We start from the raw sequence: 13,220 nt of genomic DNA on the forward strand, positions 1-13,220 counted from the left end.
GTAACTCTTACCTGATTAGTGGATTGCCTTCATTCTAAGAAGGAAGAAATCACCTTAACGGGTGGACTGGAGTAGCTTGAGTGATTTATCAAGTGAACCAGGATAAAATCCTTGTGTGCTTTTCTATCTCTTATCTTTAGCACTTAAGTTCTCGAAAGATTTGTCAAAATCTTTAAGGTGGAAGTTTTATACTGAAAACGTTATTCAAACCCCCCCTTTCTACCGTTTTTCATACCTTCATTTGTGTGGGTCATTCAGTTGAAGAAAATGGAGCATTTTTTTTTCTTTCCTTTATACCCTTGTATCATTGTTCTTTTTTCTCATTCCTTTCATTGTCTCATCGTTCTTCGACCCTCCTAGCCACCCTTTGACGTCCAAAAGAATGGCACGATATGCATCTGTCCAACGAGGCAATCACCGACCTCACTTTCTTCTGTAACCAAGCTTAGGAAAAATCAATTTCTACTTTATTCAACATTTTGTGTCTTTGAGAAATCTCTTTGCTTCTTCTAATGGATGGATGGGTGTTTATGCTCAATTTTGTAGTAAGATGAGGCTCGATGGATCTTTCCTACTCTACAATCAAGGAAATAGATAGTAAATCAAACTACTCAAAAATAGTATGTTCTCTACTAGACATATACAGACTTGGGTACCCTTTTCTATTTTGATATCTTTTCACCACCCCCAAATTAAGGATAGAGAGATAAAAAGACTTCCCAATTAAAAACTTAACAATTCAATTAATTTTTTCTCTACTTTAATCATCTTTTGAGATTCTCATTATTTCTTTCATATTAAATATGAGGGTAAATTTGAAAAAAAAAAAATTTGGTCCTTGACAGCAGTGAAACAGTTCGAGATACGGTGACGGTCTTTTTCAACAAAAGACTTTCCCAGGTTTGATTTTTTTACATCACTCATATGGGGATCTAACTTATCTACCATTAGATTAATCATAAATACTTTATTGAACTTATAAAGTGATTTATATTTAGGAATAAGAATAAATCTTAAAAGATGGTTTATAGATGGGAATTGAGGAAGTATAATATAGTGTTTTTTTTTTTTAAAGCAGAAGATAATATTTTATTTATAAACTAGAGAACCAACATACAAAGAAATTGATAGAAACAAAAAGCTCTCCAACAAACAAACAAGTAAGCCCTCCCAACCCTAAATAACAACTCGAAAATCGACCACCCAAAAAGCAAAAAAAGAATCCCCAAAAGAAAACCTCTTAAAAGTTAACATCCGAGATGATTCATCTAGATATGACCTATCAAACCTTTAATCATTAAAAAATTAATAAGTACAATGTATATATTAAAAATTACAATACTAAATATATTAGTATCTAAAAATTGGCTTTTTGTTTTACATCAGAAAGATAAATTGCACCATCCAGAGATGAATCCCTGGACTCCCCCCACCCCAACCCATATGTTCTATAACTCTTACCACTTGAGCTATCATTTATACCAAATGTCTTTTATGAATTATTCTTTTAATTTTTTCTTAACTAAGGCACTAGCTAAATTGTAATACGCAACACGAATAATAAATGTGTCGATTGTGAAGATTTGTTTTATTTTGGGCAAATGTGAATTGTGAAGTTTGGATTTCTTTCGAACTTAATCTTGATTCACATCGAGTTCAACTATATAAAATTTCGTGTATCTATTGTGTGTTGAGAATTACGATATTTGAAACCACATCTCTGTTGATGCAAACAGAAAAACAAGCATGCACTAAACAACAAGATCTAGTGAAATTAGCTCTGAATATATGGTCTTGCCTTTTGAATTTGAGGCCTTCACTCGTAACTTAAAATATCATCTTAAGCTCCTTTTCTTTTTTATTAAATGCAGATGTTTGGATATTCGTTGGCACCAATGCAAATGAACTTTAGCACGTACCTCATAACAAAAAGTGAACATCACTCTTCTAATGAGTTGGAATGAAAGTTCATTGACATCGTACTAAACTGGTATCCAAACACGTACTTAGTTCCCTCCATCACATTTGCTAATGTTCTTTGTTTAATTTACACAGAGGAAAGAAGCAAAAAACTAAAATTGTAGAAGACAAAACCTTGCCATGTGACATTATGGTCAGGCCAGAGATAATAGTTAAGCTTGTGTTCTATGTGGTTTTTGGTGCCATTAGAAGCTAGACTTTCGAATATAATTCAAAGCTCCATTTCCACTTTTCGTACTCGTTTGTCCCTATGTCTTCAAATATAATAGGAACAAGAACAACAAACAGTGATTCAAGACAAACAAATATGCACTCACATGCTACAACTCTGTAACTTCACCCTCTCGACAATTTCCCACCCACACGTTCAGAATAGATGAGCCCTTACGTTGTGATGGAAGAACTCTGCAGCAGTCCCTCCTTGGTGACTGCAAAAGAAACCGATGATTACATGAAGGACTTCATATAATTTTGATAATTAGGATGTCATCAAAATTTGTGAATATCTATTATAAGGATATAACTATAAGATTTCATTATGATACCATTATGTAAATTTAAAGAGTAAACCATAAACTTGGATCCCTAAAACTAAAAGGAATTAAAATCTTCTATAATCGTTTGATGTCATCTTCTCTTAAAATTGTGTCATGTTAATTAAAAACGAATATGAATATGATAGTTATCATAACTTTATATGTGAGGTTTTTAAATGACATAACACAATTTTATTGTTGAAACAAGTAAGAGGACATCAAATAAGAACAACAGAAGATTTTGATCCCTTGAAAGCTATTGGGTCAGCCGATTTACTCCCTAAAAGGTGAAAATTATATTTTTGTCCTTTAAACATGAAAAAGCCATCAATTTAGTCCTTTGTCTTTTTCATCTTTCAGGAATGAAAAGACATATAATTTTCATCTTTCGGATATTAAAGTGATTGACCAACTATTTTTCAAGGAACAAATTTGACAATTCACTATGTACTTAAACATAAGAATGAATTGTACATAATGATTGTGTGTGTCTTTCTTGTTCCCTACCTTTTTCCAACGTAAAGGATCTGGAGTCTTTGTAACAACAATGGAAGTGATTTTATCTGGTGAATCCATTCTCCATCGGCAATAAGGAGATTTAGAATACTTGTCACGAGCATAAGTGCTAACAACTTGTTTAGCCTTAGAATCATAATGAGTATTGGTCATGTAGTAAATAAAGGGTTTCTGACAAGGGTGTTTAGCCACAGGCCTTGTGTTAAATGCATATGCAGTGTAATCAGCTCTCTTGTACCAATTGAGAAAGGTTCTTGATGGCATTTCTAGTTCTCTCGGGGACAACACTCCCCTCAGGATTTGAACCACATAGCCCCACGAAACAGATATTGACCAATACCTGTTACTAATATAATATAAAAATATTAAGATGTTATTTACCCAACAACTTGATCTTTTGGGATTATTGATTCATAACAATACCTGCTCTTATCATAGCAAATTGATTGTTGCATTATGCTGGCTGAGTCATGGTGCACAGCTTCCATGAGGTGCCTGAGGGATTGGGCTCTTGACATCCTTGGGAATATTGGTTGCACCACATCAAGGTGGTGCAAGGACACTAGTGGAGCCACCGGGTGTGCCCCTAGAAGGCCTAATAGGTCTCCATACACATCATACTGCATAAGCAAGCTAAGAGAATTAAAATCACAAAGCACTAGTCCCTATAATGGTAATATTGTTTAAACATTAAGGCGAGAAAAAAAGGATTTATTAATTACTGAATATCCCTCTTTTGAAATTTGAATTAATAGTTATAGAATAAAGTGGGTATAATTGGTTTTTTTTTCGTTCTTGATTTCACGGGTTCCAAAGTTTCCTCAGTAGATAGTCAAAGACTAATCCATTTCCACATAAAGAGATCATAAAAGTTGCTTTTGTACCTCCTAACAAAGCACTTTTCATATACATGAAAAAAGATCAAACTCTTACCAACTATTCTACCTTCTAATAACTATTTTGTTGATAATTCTGATTTGTAGACACCTAAGAATCTCATGAATACAGATCATCTACTGCCTCTCTAGCCTCATCAATCATACACATCACTATCAACTATCTAATTTGATATATTAATTTTTGTTGAGATTAATATAAGCCATTAATTACAAAAATCAATGGTTAAAATTACACGGAACAATAGTTGTAGCCAAAAATTTGTTGAGAAAATCTAAATTATACCTCTCATAATAAAGTCTTTTTCATACACATGTTAATTGATCAAACACCTCTTAATAAGTTTAAGGGACTCGTTTATCTACCAATTATGCTAAATATTGATGGAAATCCTAATATATAAACACTCACACTACACCATTTTATGCTTTTGGTAACACTGATTTATGCAACAGGCGAAAAGTGTTGCCTAAAATGCATCAAGGATCAGTTTGCGCATATTCCATAAAGAGCTTGTTTTAGGCAGCACAATCACAACACTAAGTTCTTATTTTATAATAGGGATTAGTTATTACGTGATAATTTTTGTTTATTCCACACAATAGGTTACATTTTTTCATAGTATTGTTAAAGAGTACAAGTTGCTACCAAAAGCAATAGGTAACACTGGAACATGAGACAATCGAAAAATGTGGTGTAAAGTTTAGGAAACACTTTTCGTATCTTTGACTACATTTCTGAGCTGTTGCAAAAAGAAAAAATGTTGTGGTGTAAATAATATTTTCACCCCATGTATCATTTAATTCACTTTTCTATCTCTCTCATTCTAACACGTCACATCATATAATATCCATAACTTTTCTCTAATCCCCTTTTTCCTGGACGTATTATTGAGGGTGTATACACTCACTTACGATTTACCAGCCATTTTCCAATTTATAGCCATTATCTTAATCAAAATTTCTTACTTTATCTTTTGAATCCCACACCCTCAAGAGCAAAATCACTTTGAATCTTACCTGGTGAAATCCAGCTTCCTTAGTGAGTGGTACCCCGAGCTCAGCCATGCAAGCTTGAATTCTATCATCACTTCCATACAAAGCAGGGTACCTCTGAATGCAACGATCCTGCATCTTTGCTAGCTCCATAGCCAAAGGATAGCTTATAGCAAATCCTCCCCCACCATAAGCCATGGCATATGAAAAATGTATGTTCTGAACATGACTCTCCGACGAACTCCCAACATAATAGAAGTGCCTGTGATCATACTTGTTAAGAATCCTAACCACATTATCAACCATAAACACTGTGTCATCATCGCCCATCACGAACCACCGCACATCCTTCAACCCAAGCTTTAGTGTCTCTGTCACCACCCTTGATATCCTCAATGCTGACCTTTGCCCCTGGCGGTTCACGTACCTGAATCTTGAAGTGTCACCAGAGATTCTTATCTCCGGTAGCCCTTCGTTTCTTTGGATTCGCACACGCTTATCCATCCACACAACCCCTCTAGTTTGTTTAGGCCTCCACCATGTCTTGATGTACTCTTTTCTAATGTGCCACAAGTTTGATGAAGCTGCAATCCCAAAAACAATGTGTTTCAACTCTGTTTCATGTCTGTGTTTCATCACTTCAGGGGTTAACCGAACCACAACAGGGGATTTTATTTCCTCTTCTTGTACTTCTTGTTCTTCTTCTTCACAGGGACATAACCAGAAAAAACGGTAAGCGAAAATTTATCGCATTAGAGAAGATTAACAATCACTAATTGAAAGAAGAAATATAAAAATGTTAAGGGGCGAAAATAACATTTAAGTATTATTCTATCCAGGATTTTTTTTCTCTTGGGGTGCAAGCGCGCTTTTAAAGCTCTACCTGGGTCTGTCCCTTCTTGTTCATGTTCTGTATGATCTTTTTCTTCTTCTTCTTCTTCTTCATCCTCCTTTGAATCTTTCTCTATTAGTGGTTGTCTTTGTTCAGAGGTGTGTGATATGTTGTAACTAGTGATCTTAAGAGGTTCTTTGGTGATGGTGTCATCTAAATGGGTTGTGGTGGTAGTGGTGCAATCTTGTTGGTCATTGTTGAAGAGGAGAAAATTGGTGGAATAAAGGATGTAGAGTACAATGGTGGTGAGGATCAACCAAGTAAAGATGGTTCTCAAGCCATTGTAGAGTATACGTTGATGGGAAGAAGAGTTCATTTGGTTTTTTTCCAATTAAAGCTGAAATTTTTTGCTTATTGGGGATCTTGATTCAATTTTCTAAGAGATTGTTAATTTACTATTTTCTAGCTCAGATCAGAATTGTTTGGATCACATAAAAGGGTATTAAGTGTTATCATTTTTTTACTATTTTGTTTTGATTTTGTGTTTTTTTGTGAATGTGAAGTTTGTTATGCTTGGAAGCGAAGTTGAATGCGGTTCAAATGGATGCATGGTTGACAATTGCAGTTTTATTTATCTTGATTTGATAAGTTCTTTACCTGAATTTTGACTGTATAATTTGTTTGATGATAATTACAGATGAAAATATGAGTTTAAATTTGGACTAAATTAACATTTGTTCTATTTGTTGTATGATATATGCAATTTTAGTTATTAAATGAACAAAGTATTAAATATATTCTATACTTGTAACATATCTAATACATTTACATTTTGATTCAATATATTATATATAGCACTGTTATTTTTTTTTTATGGAAAATGTAATTCAATTAAATTGTCCCCTACTAAACATCCGAGCAGACATAAGAGTCAATAGAGGGAGGATTACAGTGAAACCACGCCTCGTCATGAGACACTAAAACATGTTTGGTGACTTCGAACTATGTGTACTTATTTGCATTCCTAAATACATGTGATAAACCAATGAAACAAAATCTAGGCACTTACTTATGTATTTCTTGGAAAATCAATCCCACGTAGGAATCCTGCACCACACTACTATTGATCTTAGAAACAAGCAAGGCACAATTTGATTACCTCCAAGTAGGGGTGGAAATAGGCCAGGCCAGATCAGGCTTTACGTAAATAGGCCTGGCCTACTTAAAAATTTGTAGGCTTAAGTCTGGCCTATTATCTATCATAGCCTTTTTTTTTTGCCTGACCTTTTTAAAAGCATGGCCTGACCTGGTAACCTATTTAAAAGTCTATTTTAAAATAATTTTTAAATAGGCCAACAAGCCTACATGTAAATAGGTCGACCTATAATGTTTTAAGCAACAATATTAATAAAAACAAAAGAAAAATTTCCTGCATTTGTCTAATATACAAAAATTCCTTCAATGTAAATATTTTCTCAAAACAACAACTTGATTACTTTAAAGCACCAAAAATGAACTATTACAATGTGTTGTCAAAAGAATAACTTCAATTATTCTAAAGCTGTCAAATTGCACTAAAACAAATGCTAACAATTCTTGAAGGATCTGAGTATATAAAATGATATCATATGCATGTTACCAACAATCAAAATGTCATAGAACCTGGGTAATTCAATAATTCTTCAAGAATTCAAAAACATATGAGTTCTATAATATGCACTAATAATAAGAAAAGATCTCAACCAAGAATCAGATTTGAGTACTAAGCAACTCATTACTTTGCTATTTAATAAATCTGGAAAAATAACCTCCAAAAACTTTCCATAACATACTAGATTCATAGACAGTACTCAAGGAAAATAAGTCTCAACTAGACAACTACACAAATAACATAGGACAATATCTCAGCAAAAACCATCATATCAGTATTTAAAAAATCTGCCAGTATGCTCCTTAAGAATTATACTTATGACGCAGCCAATCCCCTCCACAAATGAGTGCTTCAATAGATTTTTCATTCAATCTAGAACGAAATTCATCAATGACTCGCCCTCCAGCACTAAATGTAGACTCAGATGCCACTGTGGAGATAGGTATAGCCAATATATTAGCGACCATCTTGGATAAGACCTTATACTTTAAGCTGTTGTTCCTCCACCATTCCAATGCACAAAATGAGTTATTATTACCGTCGGGAATATAAACACCTTCATCAAAATAAGCTTGTAGTTCTGACTTCATTGGGGGAACCGCTTCCTTTTCACGCACAAGATTCATAATTTGGTCAAATCCGGTGACAAATGAAGATCTAGATTCAGTTGAGGATGTTACATTGTTACCACCATCATTTGCATTTGCAGCCACAAAGGATGACTCCTCAATACTCATAGACACATACTCATCATATAACTTTTCCAATGAAGTTCTAACCTTACTTATATTCTCCATGGCAACTATTTCAGGTTTATATATCAATGGAAAGCATATATCAACAATGTGAAATTTACACCTAGGATCTAAAACACTGGCAATAGCCATAAGCAAATTACACTCTCCCCAGTATTTGTCAAATTTTTCTTTCATTGGGGCTGCCATTTCTCTCATGAAGTCATCTTAATCCTCAGACTCATTGTCAATTACTTGTTTAACTCTCCAAACTTCAGCAAGATATAAATTAGTAGTTGGATACTCACTACCTGAGATTACATGAGTAGCTAGATCAAACACTTCTAGAAGTTTGCAAACCTTCTCAACTTTTCTCAAATCTTCAAGTGAAGGTGAATAAACATAATGCGACTCTCTTTCATTGTATGCAGCAAAGGCAGTCTTGAATTTCAAAGAAGTGGACAACATCTGAAATGTTGAATTCCATCTTGTTGGACAATCAATAACAAGCTTCCTTTCCTTCAAGCGTTTCTGTTCAACCACATCACAAAAGGCCTTTAACCTTGCATCATTGTAGTTGATATATTTCACACTTTAACAAATATTGACAATGACACTCTTGATTTTGCTTAAGCCATCTTGCACCAACAAATTTAATATGTGAGCACAGCACCTAACATGAAACAAAGCACCATCAAGAAATAACTTATTGCTAGATAAGTTCTCCTTGAGATTTTTAAGCATTTATCATTGTAAGCCGCATTATCAACAGATATGGAAAAAATTTTATTCTCAACCCCCCAAACTTTTAAACACTTGAAAATGGCGTCAACCACATCAACCCCACGCATAGGAGCTGGCACTTTCACAAAACTCAAAACTCTCTTCTGAAGCTTCCACCCGGCATCAATGAAGTGACCTATCACCACCATATATTCAGCTACTTGGTGGCTTGATTTCCACATATCTATTGTCAAACTAATCTTATTCACACTTTTCAGCAATGCCTTCAAATTTCTCTTCTCCATCTCATATAAAGCTAAACAATCATTTCTTATGGTTTTACGAGTCACCTTTTGAAAATCTGAATTTGCATACTGGAATGCCCACATCCAAACATCATTTTCAACCACACTAAACGGCATTTCATGAACCATAATAGCAGAAGCAATGATTTCCCTCATCTTTTCATCATTGTATCTAGCACCAGAATTCAAAAACGGGTTACCTGAGTTACAAGGCTGAAAGGGTATGACACTTTGCTTCTTTTTACTAACCTTATGAGCACTCCTTTGTAAGCAAATTTCTGAATGCCTTCTCAGATGGCTAGTACTGGCTCCTTTCCCACCTGTAGAAAATTTTTCTTTGCAATATCTGCAAACTGCTTTCTTTACACCTCCGGTAATTTCAATTTCATCAAAATCTGCCCAAACTGAAGATGTTTTCTTCCTCTTTTTCTTGGTTACCAATTCTTCACCGACCTGATCTTGGACTTGTTCACCATCTTGTGCGTTATCTTGCAGCTGACTTGCCTCTGGTTGGACATGCTCGTTCACCTCAACAACAATAGGATTGCTCTCAAGTGGAGTAGACATTTGTGAATCTGAAACAAAAATAGAACATTAAAAAAAAAGACTATTAAAAAGATTTTGAATTAAGGAGTCAACTGTTCTAGAGATTAATGTTAAAACACAAGGCCTTTTGTGGCTGATAGATTAGGATTCAGGTCTTATATGCAGTTTCATCCAATCCCCAACCCTCAAAGATGTATGTATCCATGTACCGACTTGTCAATGTAACCTGGAAATTGTTGGCTCTGTCTAATAAAAAAAGATTTTGAATTATGACATATTTCCTTGAACTTTCACTATGGGTCCATTAAAAAAAAGTTGTTCACAAACTTTATAAGGAACGGTTCAAACTATTTGGTAGCTTAGTAACATGCATCCAAACAAAATAATATGGCATAGCAGATAGTATATCAGGTACGTGAACATCAGAAAATACAATGGTGGTGAATTTGGTACTACCCAGAACTTAGATAAATCAACCAGCTTGGCACACAAAAAATTTCACCAATTTAAGGTAATTTTTTGTTTCTAAAACATGCTAGTTGATCCATTAACTCCTTTTCTATTTCTGAATTTGTAGCTTATGATGATTTTTTTCTCAAAAAGAGACAAGAGATGCATAAACATGTAAAAGAGCATACCTTGTGCAGTTGTGCGGCTACAAAAAAGCAACTGATTTGGATTGTTAGAAGTAAGATGGTATTGTGCGAGTGTGCGTCAATGGTGAAGCAAGGTGGTGCGAACCGTTGAAACTTGAAAGAGGTGATGCAGAGAAATTAGGGCCGGCTCATGGAGATGGAGAATGGAGAGAGTGAGAGTCTAAGAGAAAGATTCAAAATTAGAAAGGCAACTTTATTGACAACTAATAAGAATTTGAAGGCAAATAGAAGGTCAAGGGTTACTCCAGTCTCAGGGTTCAAGAAAGAAAACGGCTGAAATATCAGGTGAAGCACGTTGGATTTGGATACTTGGAACTTGGAAGTTGGAAGGTGATATATACTTTAATAAATAAATATATATATATTATATGAGTTAATATATTAAACTGGCCGGCCTGATAGGCATAGAAGGCTTTTTTATAAGCCCAAGCTGATCTATTTAATTAAATAGGCTTCTTAAAAATCCTGAACCTAGCCTTTATATTAAACAGGCCAGGCCTTAAACAAGCCAGGCCATAGGCCCCTGTCGGCGGCCTAGCCTATTCCCACCCCTACCTCCAAAGACCAAAGCCCCATCACCAATGCAAGCATCACGCCTTCTAAGAAAAAAAAACATTAAAAAATTAAGAAAAAATATTCTTAAAAAACTAATTACAAAAGTGAGTTGTTTGCGTCATATTTACCGATGAGTAGGAGAAATACTTTAGTGGCGCTGACGCCATACCCAACCACACCAGTCAACACCAGCACGATGACCGTTGACACATGAATTTTTTTCTTGAATAATGTATCTACCATCAACACTATTAAGGGGACTTTTGTCCATACTGCATTAAAGTTGATCAGAAAGTTGTCGAGAATTTCTAGCGTTGCCATGCTACAAACGCTCCATTAAAAAATTTTGACACTCACATCATGGAAGACTCGAGATCCTCACATTTCATATGAAAAGTGAGTGAGTGCACTATCACTCTTCAGGATGTTTTGCTTTACAAATGAGTCTTAGAATTGCGGGATAAGTTGCTACCGATGCTATCTTTACTCATTGGTAATCCTTTGTGTAAGAATTTCTGACATGAACTGAACAAACATAAATGTAAGTTAAAGATAACTTGGTTTGTTAAATGAGCATTTCAAAAGTGGGCAATTTCCTTAAGAATAAAGACATTTGTAACACCCCGATTTCCGGGTGCCACTTTAGTAACCAAAAATAAACTCTACGCGGAAAACAGGTAATTTTTTTTTTCGTTTGATTCCTTTTAAATAAAGTGATAGAAAATAAAGACATAGCCCAACCACTAAACTAACCAATATACATCAAATTTAAGCATGTACAGCCTCAGCTGCACTCCTACGTCACGCGCACTCGCAGTGACTCCAAAGTAGTGTGCCCGTAGGCAAATATATACAGAACCAGAAGTGTAAGTGAGAAAATTATAATTACAACCCACCAGAAGAAAGTCGGCCTCAAAATGGCCTAAGCAAAGACCCCTATGGTCCGACTGACTCACTGTGATCCCTCAGAAGAGAACCACACAAAAAGTCATGCGTCGGGAACCTACCCTGTCCCAAAAGCAAAACGAATCAGAGCTCTACACAAAATATGACGCCAGCCTAAACCTACCCTCCCGTACCGAGTCCACAGCGAACTGAAGTCGGCAAGTTGAAGCTCAGCTCCATGCGTCGTAGAACTCCTTTCGTCAGACGTCAACGCTCGTCAGTCCGGTCCTCCATGACCCTTCCCCGGTACGTCGCCCGATGTCCCACAAGATAGATCACCCAAGCGGTGGGGGCATGACGGTCCAACAACTCATACCTGATCCCCCCCCCCTCGAGGGAGAGACCATCGAAACCCAATCCACCGTCGACATCTGGCAGCAGGCCGACCGCCCAAACACAAACATGAAACCAAAGCCAAGGCGCTAGGGTCAACTCACGGAAATAAGTAGATATACACTCAACATGTGATATGGGGTATAGATATATATGTTGATATATATATATATATATAAACAATCCTAGCATGTTATTGGCTCTAACAATGCTTCAATAAATCAAACAGCACACGATTCCAGTCAGAATGAATGTATGCGTGAAATGCAATCATGATCCGGATTGTGACGCGTTCCCGTTCGCCACAAGTGAAGCATTCCCGTTCTTCACTATGGATGAACCATTCCCGTTATTCATCCTTGGTGAACCATTCCCGTTATTCACCATATGATGAACCATTCCCGTTATTCATCATTAATGCAGTGGTGAACCATTCCCGTTATTCACCATGAGATGCACAGGTGAACCATTCCCGTTATTCACCCGATTGATGCAATATGGTTAGCCAAACATCGAATCGTCCTCACCACACAAGTGTTTAGCTCAAACCCAATCTCAAAACAAACCCAAGAGTTAGTGCCGGTCAATACAACACAACTCGGAGTTTAGTGTCGGTCAATACAACACAACTCCAATAACAAAACCCAAAATCAAAGCCAGAGTCAGTGTCGGTCAATACAACACGACTCAGAGTTAGTGTCGGTCAATACAACACAACCCCAACACCCAAAACCCAGAGTTAGTGTCGGTCAATACAACACAACTCGAATAACAAGAGTACTAGAGTACTCGGTGACTTTCAATCATCACCGTAGCTCACCTCAGTGGCTTTCCCCAATTCCAAAACCCACAACAAAAGTCGACTTTTCCCTGTCTTTCGCAATTATTTTCCCCTTTAGGTTCTCCTATGATTATTCGTTTAGTAAAAACGTTTCGAATTGGATTAGTCAACTTATGAGTTTATTTCTCAAAGTCTAAGTCTCCCAAAGTCTCTAGTTTTCGAAAGTCTAATCATT

The 13,220-nt window shown here is 35.9% G+C and overlaps 2 protein-coding genes across 2 annotated transcripts; both read right to left on the reverse strand.

Annotated features, from left to right (window-relative positions):
* Positions 1–2,070: 2,070 nt before the first annotated feature.
* On the reverse strand, positions 2,071–5,681 carry LOC130749261 (uncharacterized). The gene is made up of 4 exons (XM_057602589.1): positions 4,949–5,681; positions 3,456–3,652; positions 3,024–3,378; positions 2,071–2,408 (listed from the first exon to the last, which is right to left on the reverse strand). The coding sequence occupies exons 1-4, from the start codon at positions 5,558–5,560 to the stop codon at positions 2,301–2,303; spliced, it is 1,272 nt and encodes a 423-aa protein (XP_057458572.1). The 5' UTR covers positions 5,561–5,681; the 3' UTR covers positions 2,071–2,300.
* Positions 5,682–7,543: 1,862 nt separating this feature from the next.
* LOC130749263 (zinc finger BED domain-containing protein RICESLEEPER 2-like) lies at positions 7,544–10,957 on the reverse strand. The gene is made up of 2 exons (XM_057602591.1): positions 10,354–10,957; positions 7,544–9,744 (listed from the first exon to the last, which is right to left on the reverse strand). Exon 2 carries the CDS (start codon positions 9,734–9,736, stop codon positions 8,795–8,797), a length of 942 nt encoding a protein of 313 aa, XP_057458574.1. The 5' UTR covers positions 9,737–9,744; positions 10,354–10,957; the 3' UTR covers positions 7,544–8,794.
* Positions 10,958–13,220: the final 2,263 nt, after the last annotated feature.

The sequence above is a fragment of the Lotus japonicus genome, chromosome 3, assembly GCF_012489685.1.
Source record: "Lotus japonicus ecotype B-129 chromosome 3, LjGifu_v1.2".
In the NCBI taxonomy this organism is placed as follows: domain Eukaryota; kingdom Viridiplantae; phylum Streptophyta; class Magnoliopsida; order Fabales; family Fabaceae; genus Lotus; species Lotus japonicus.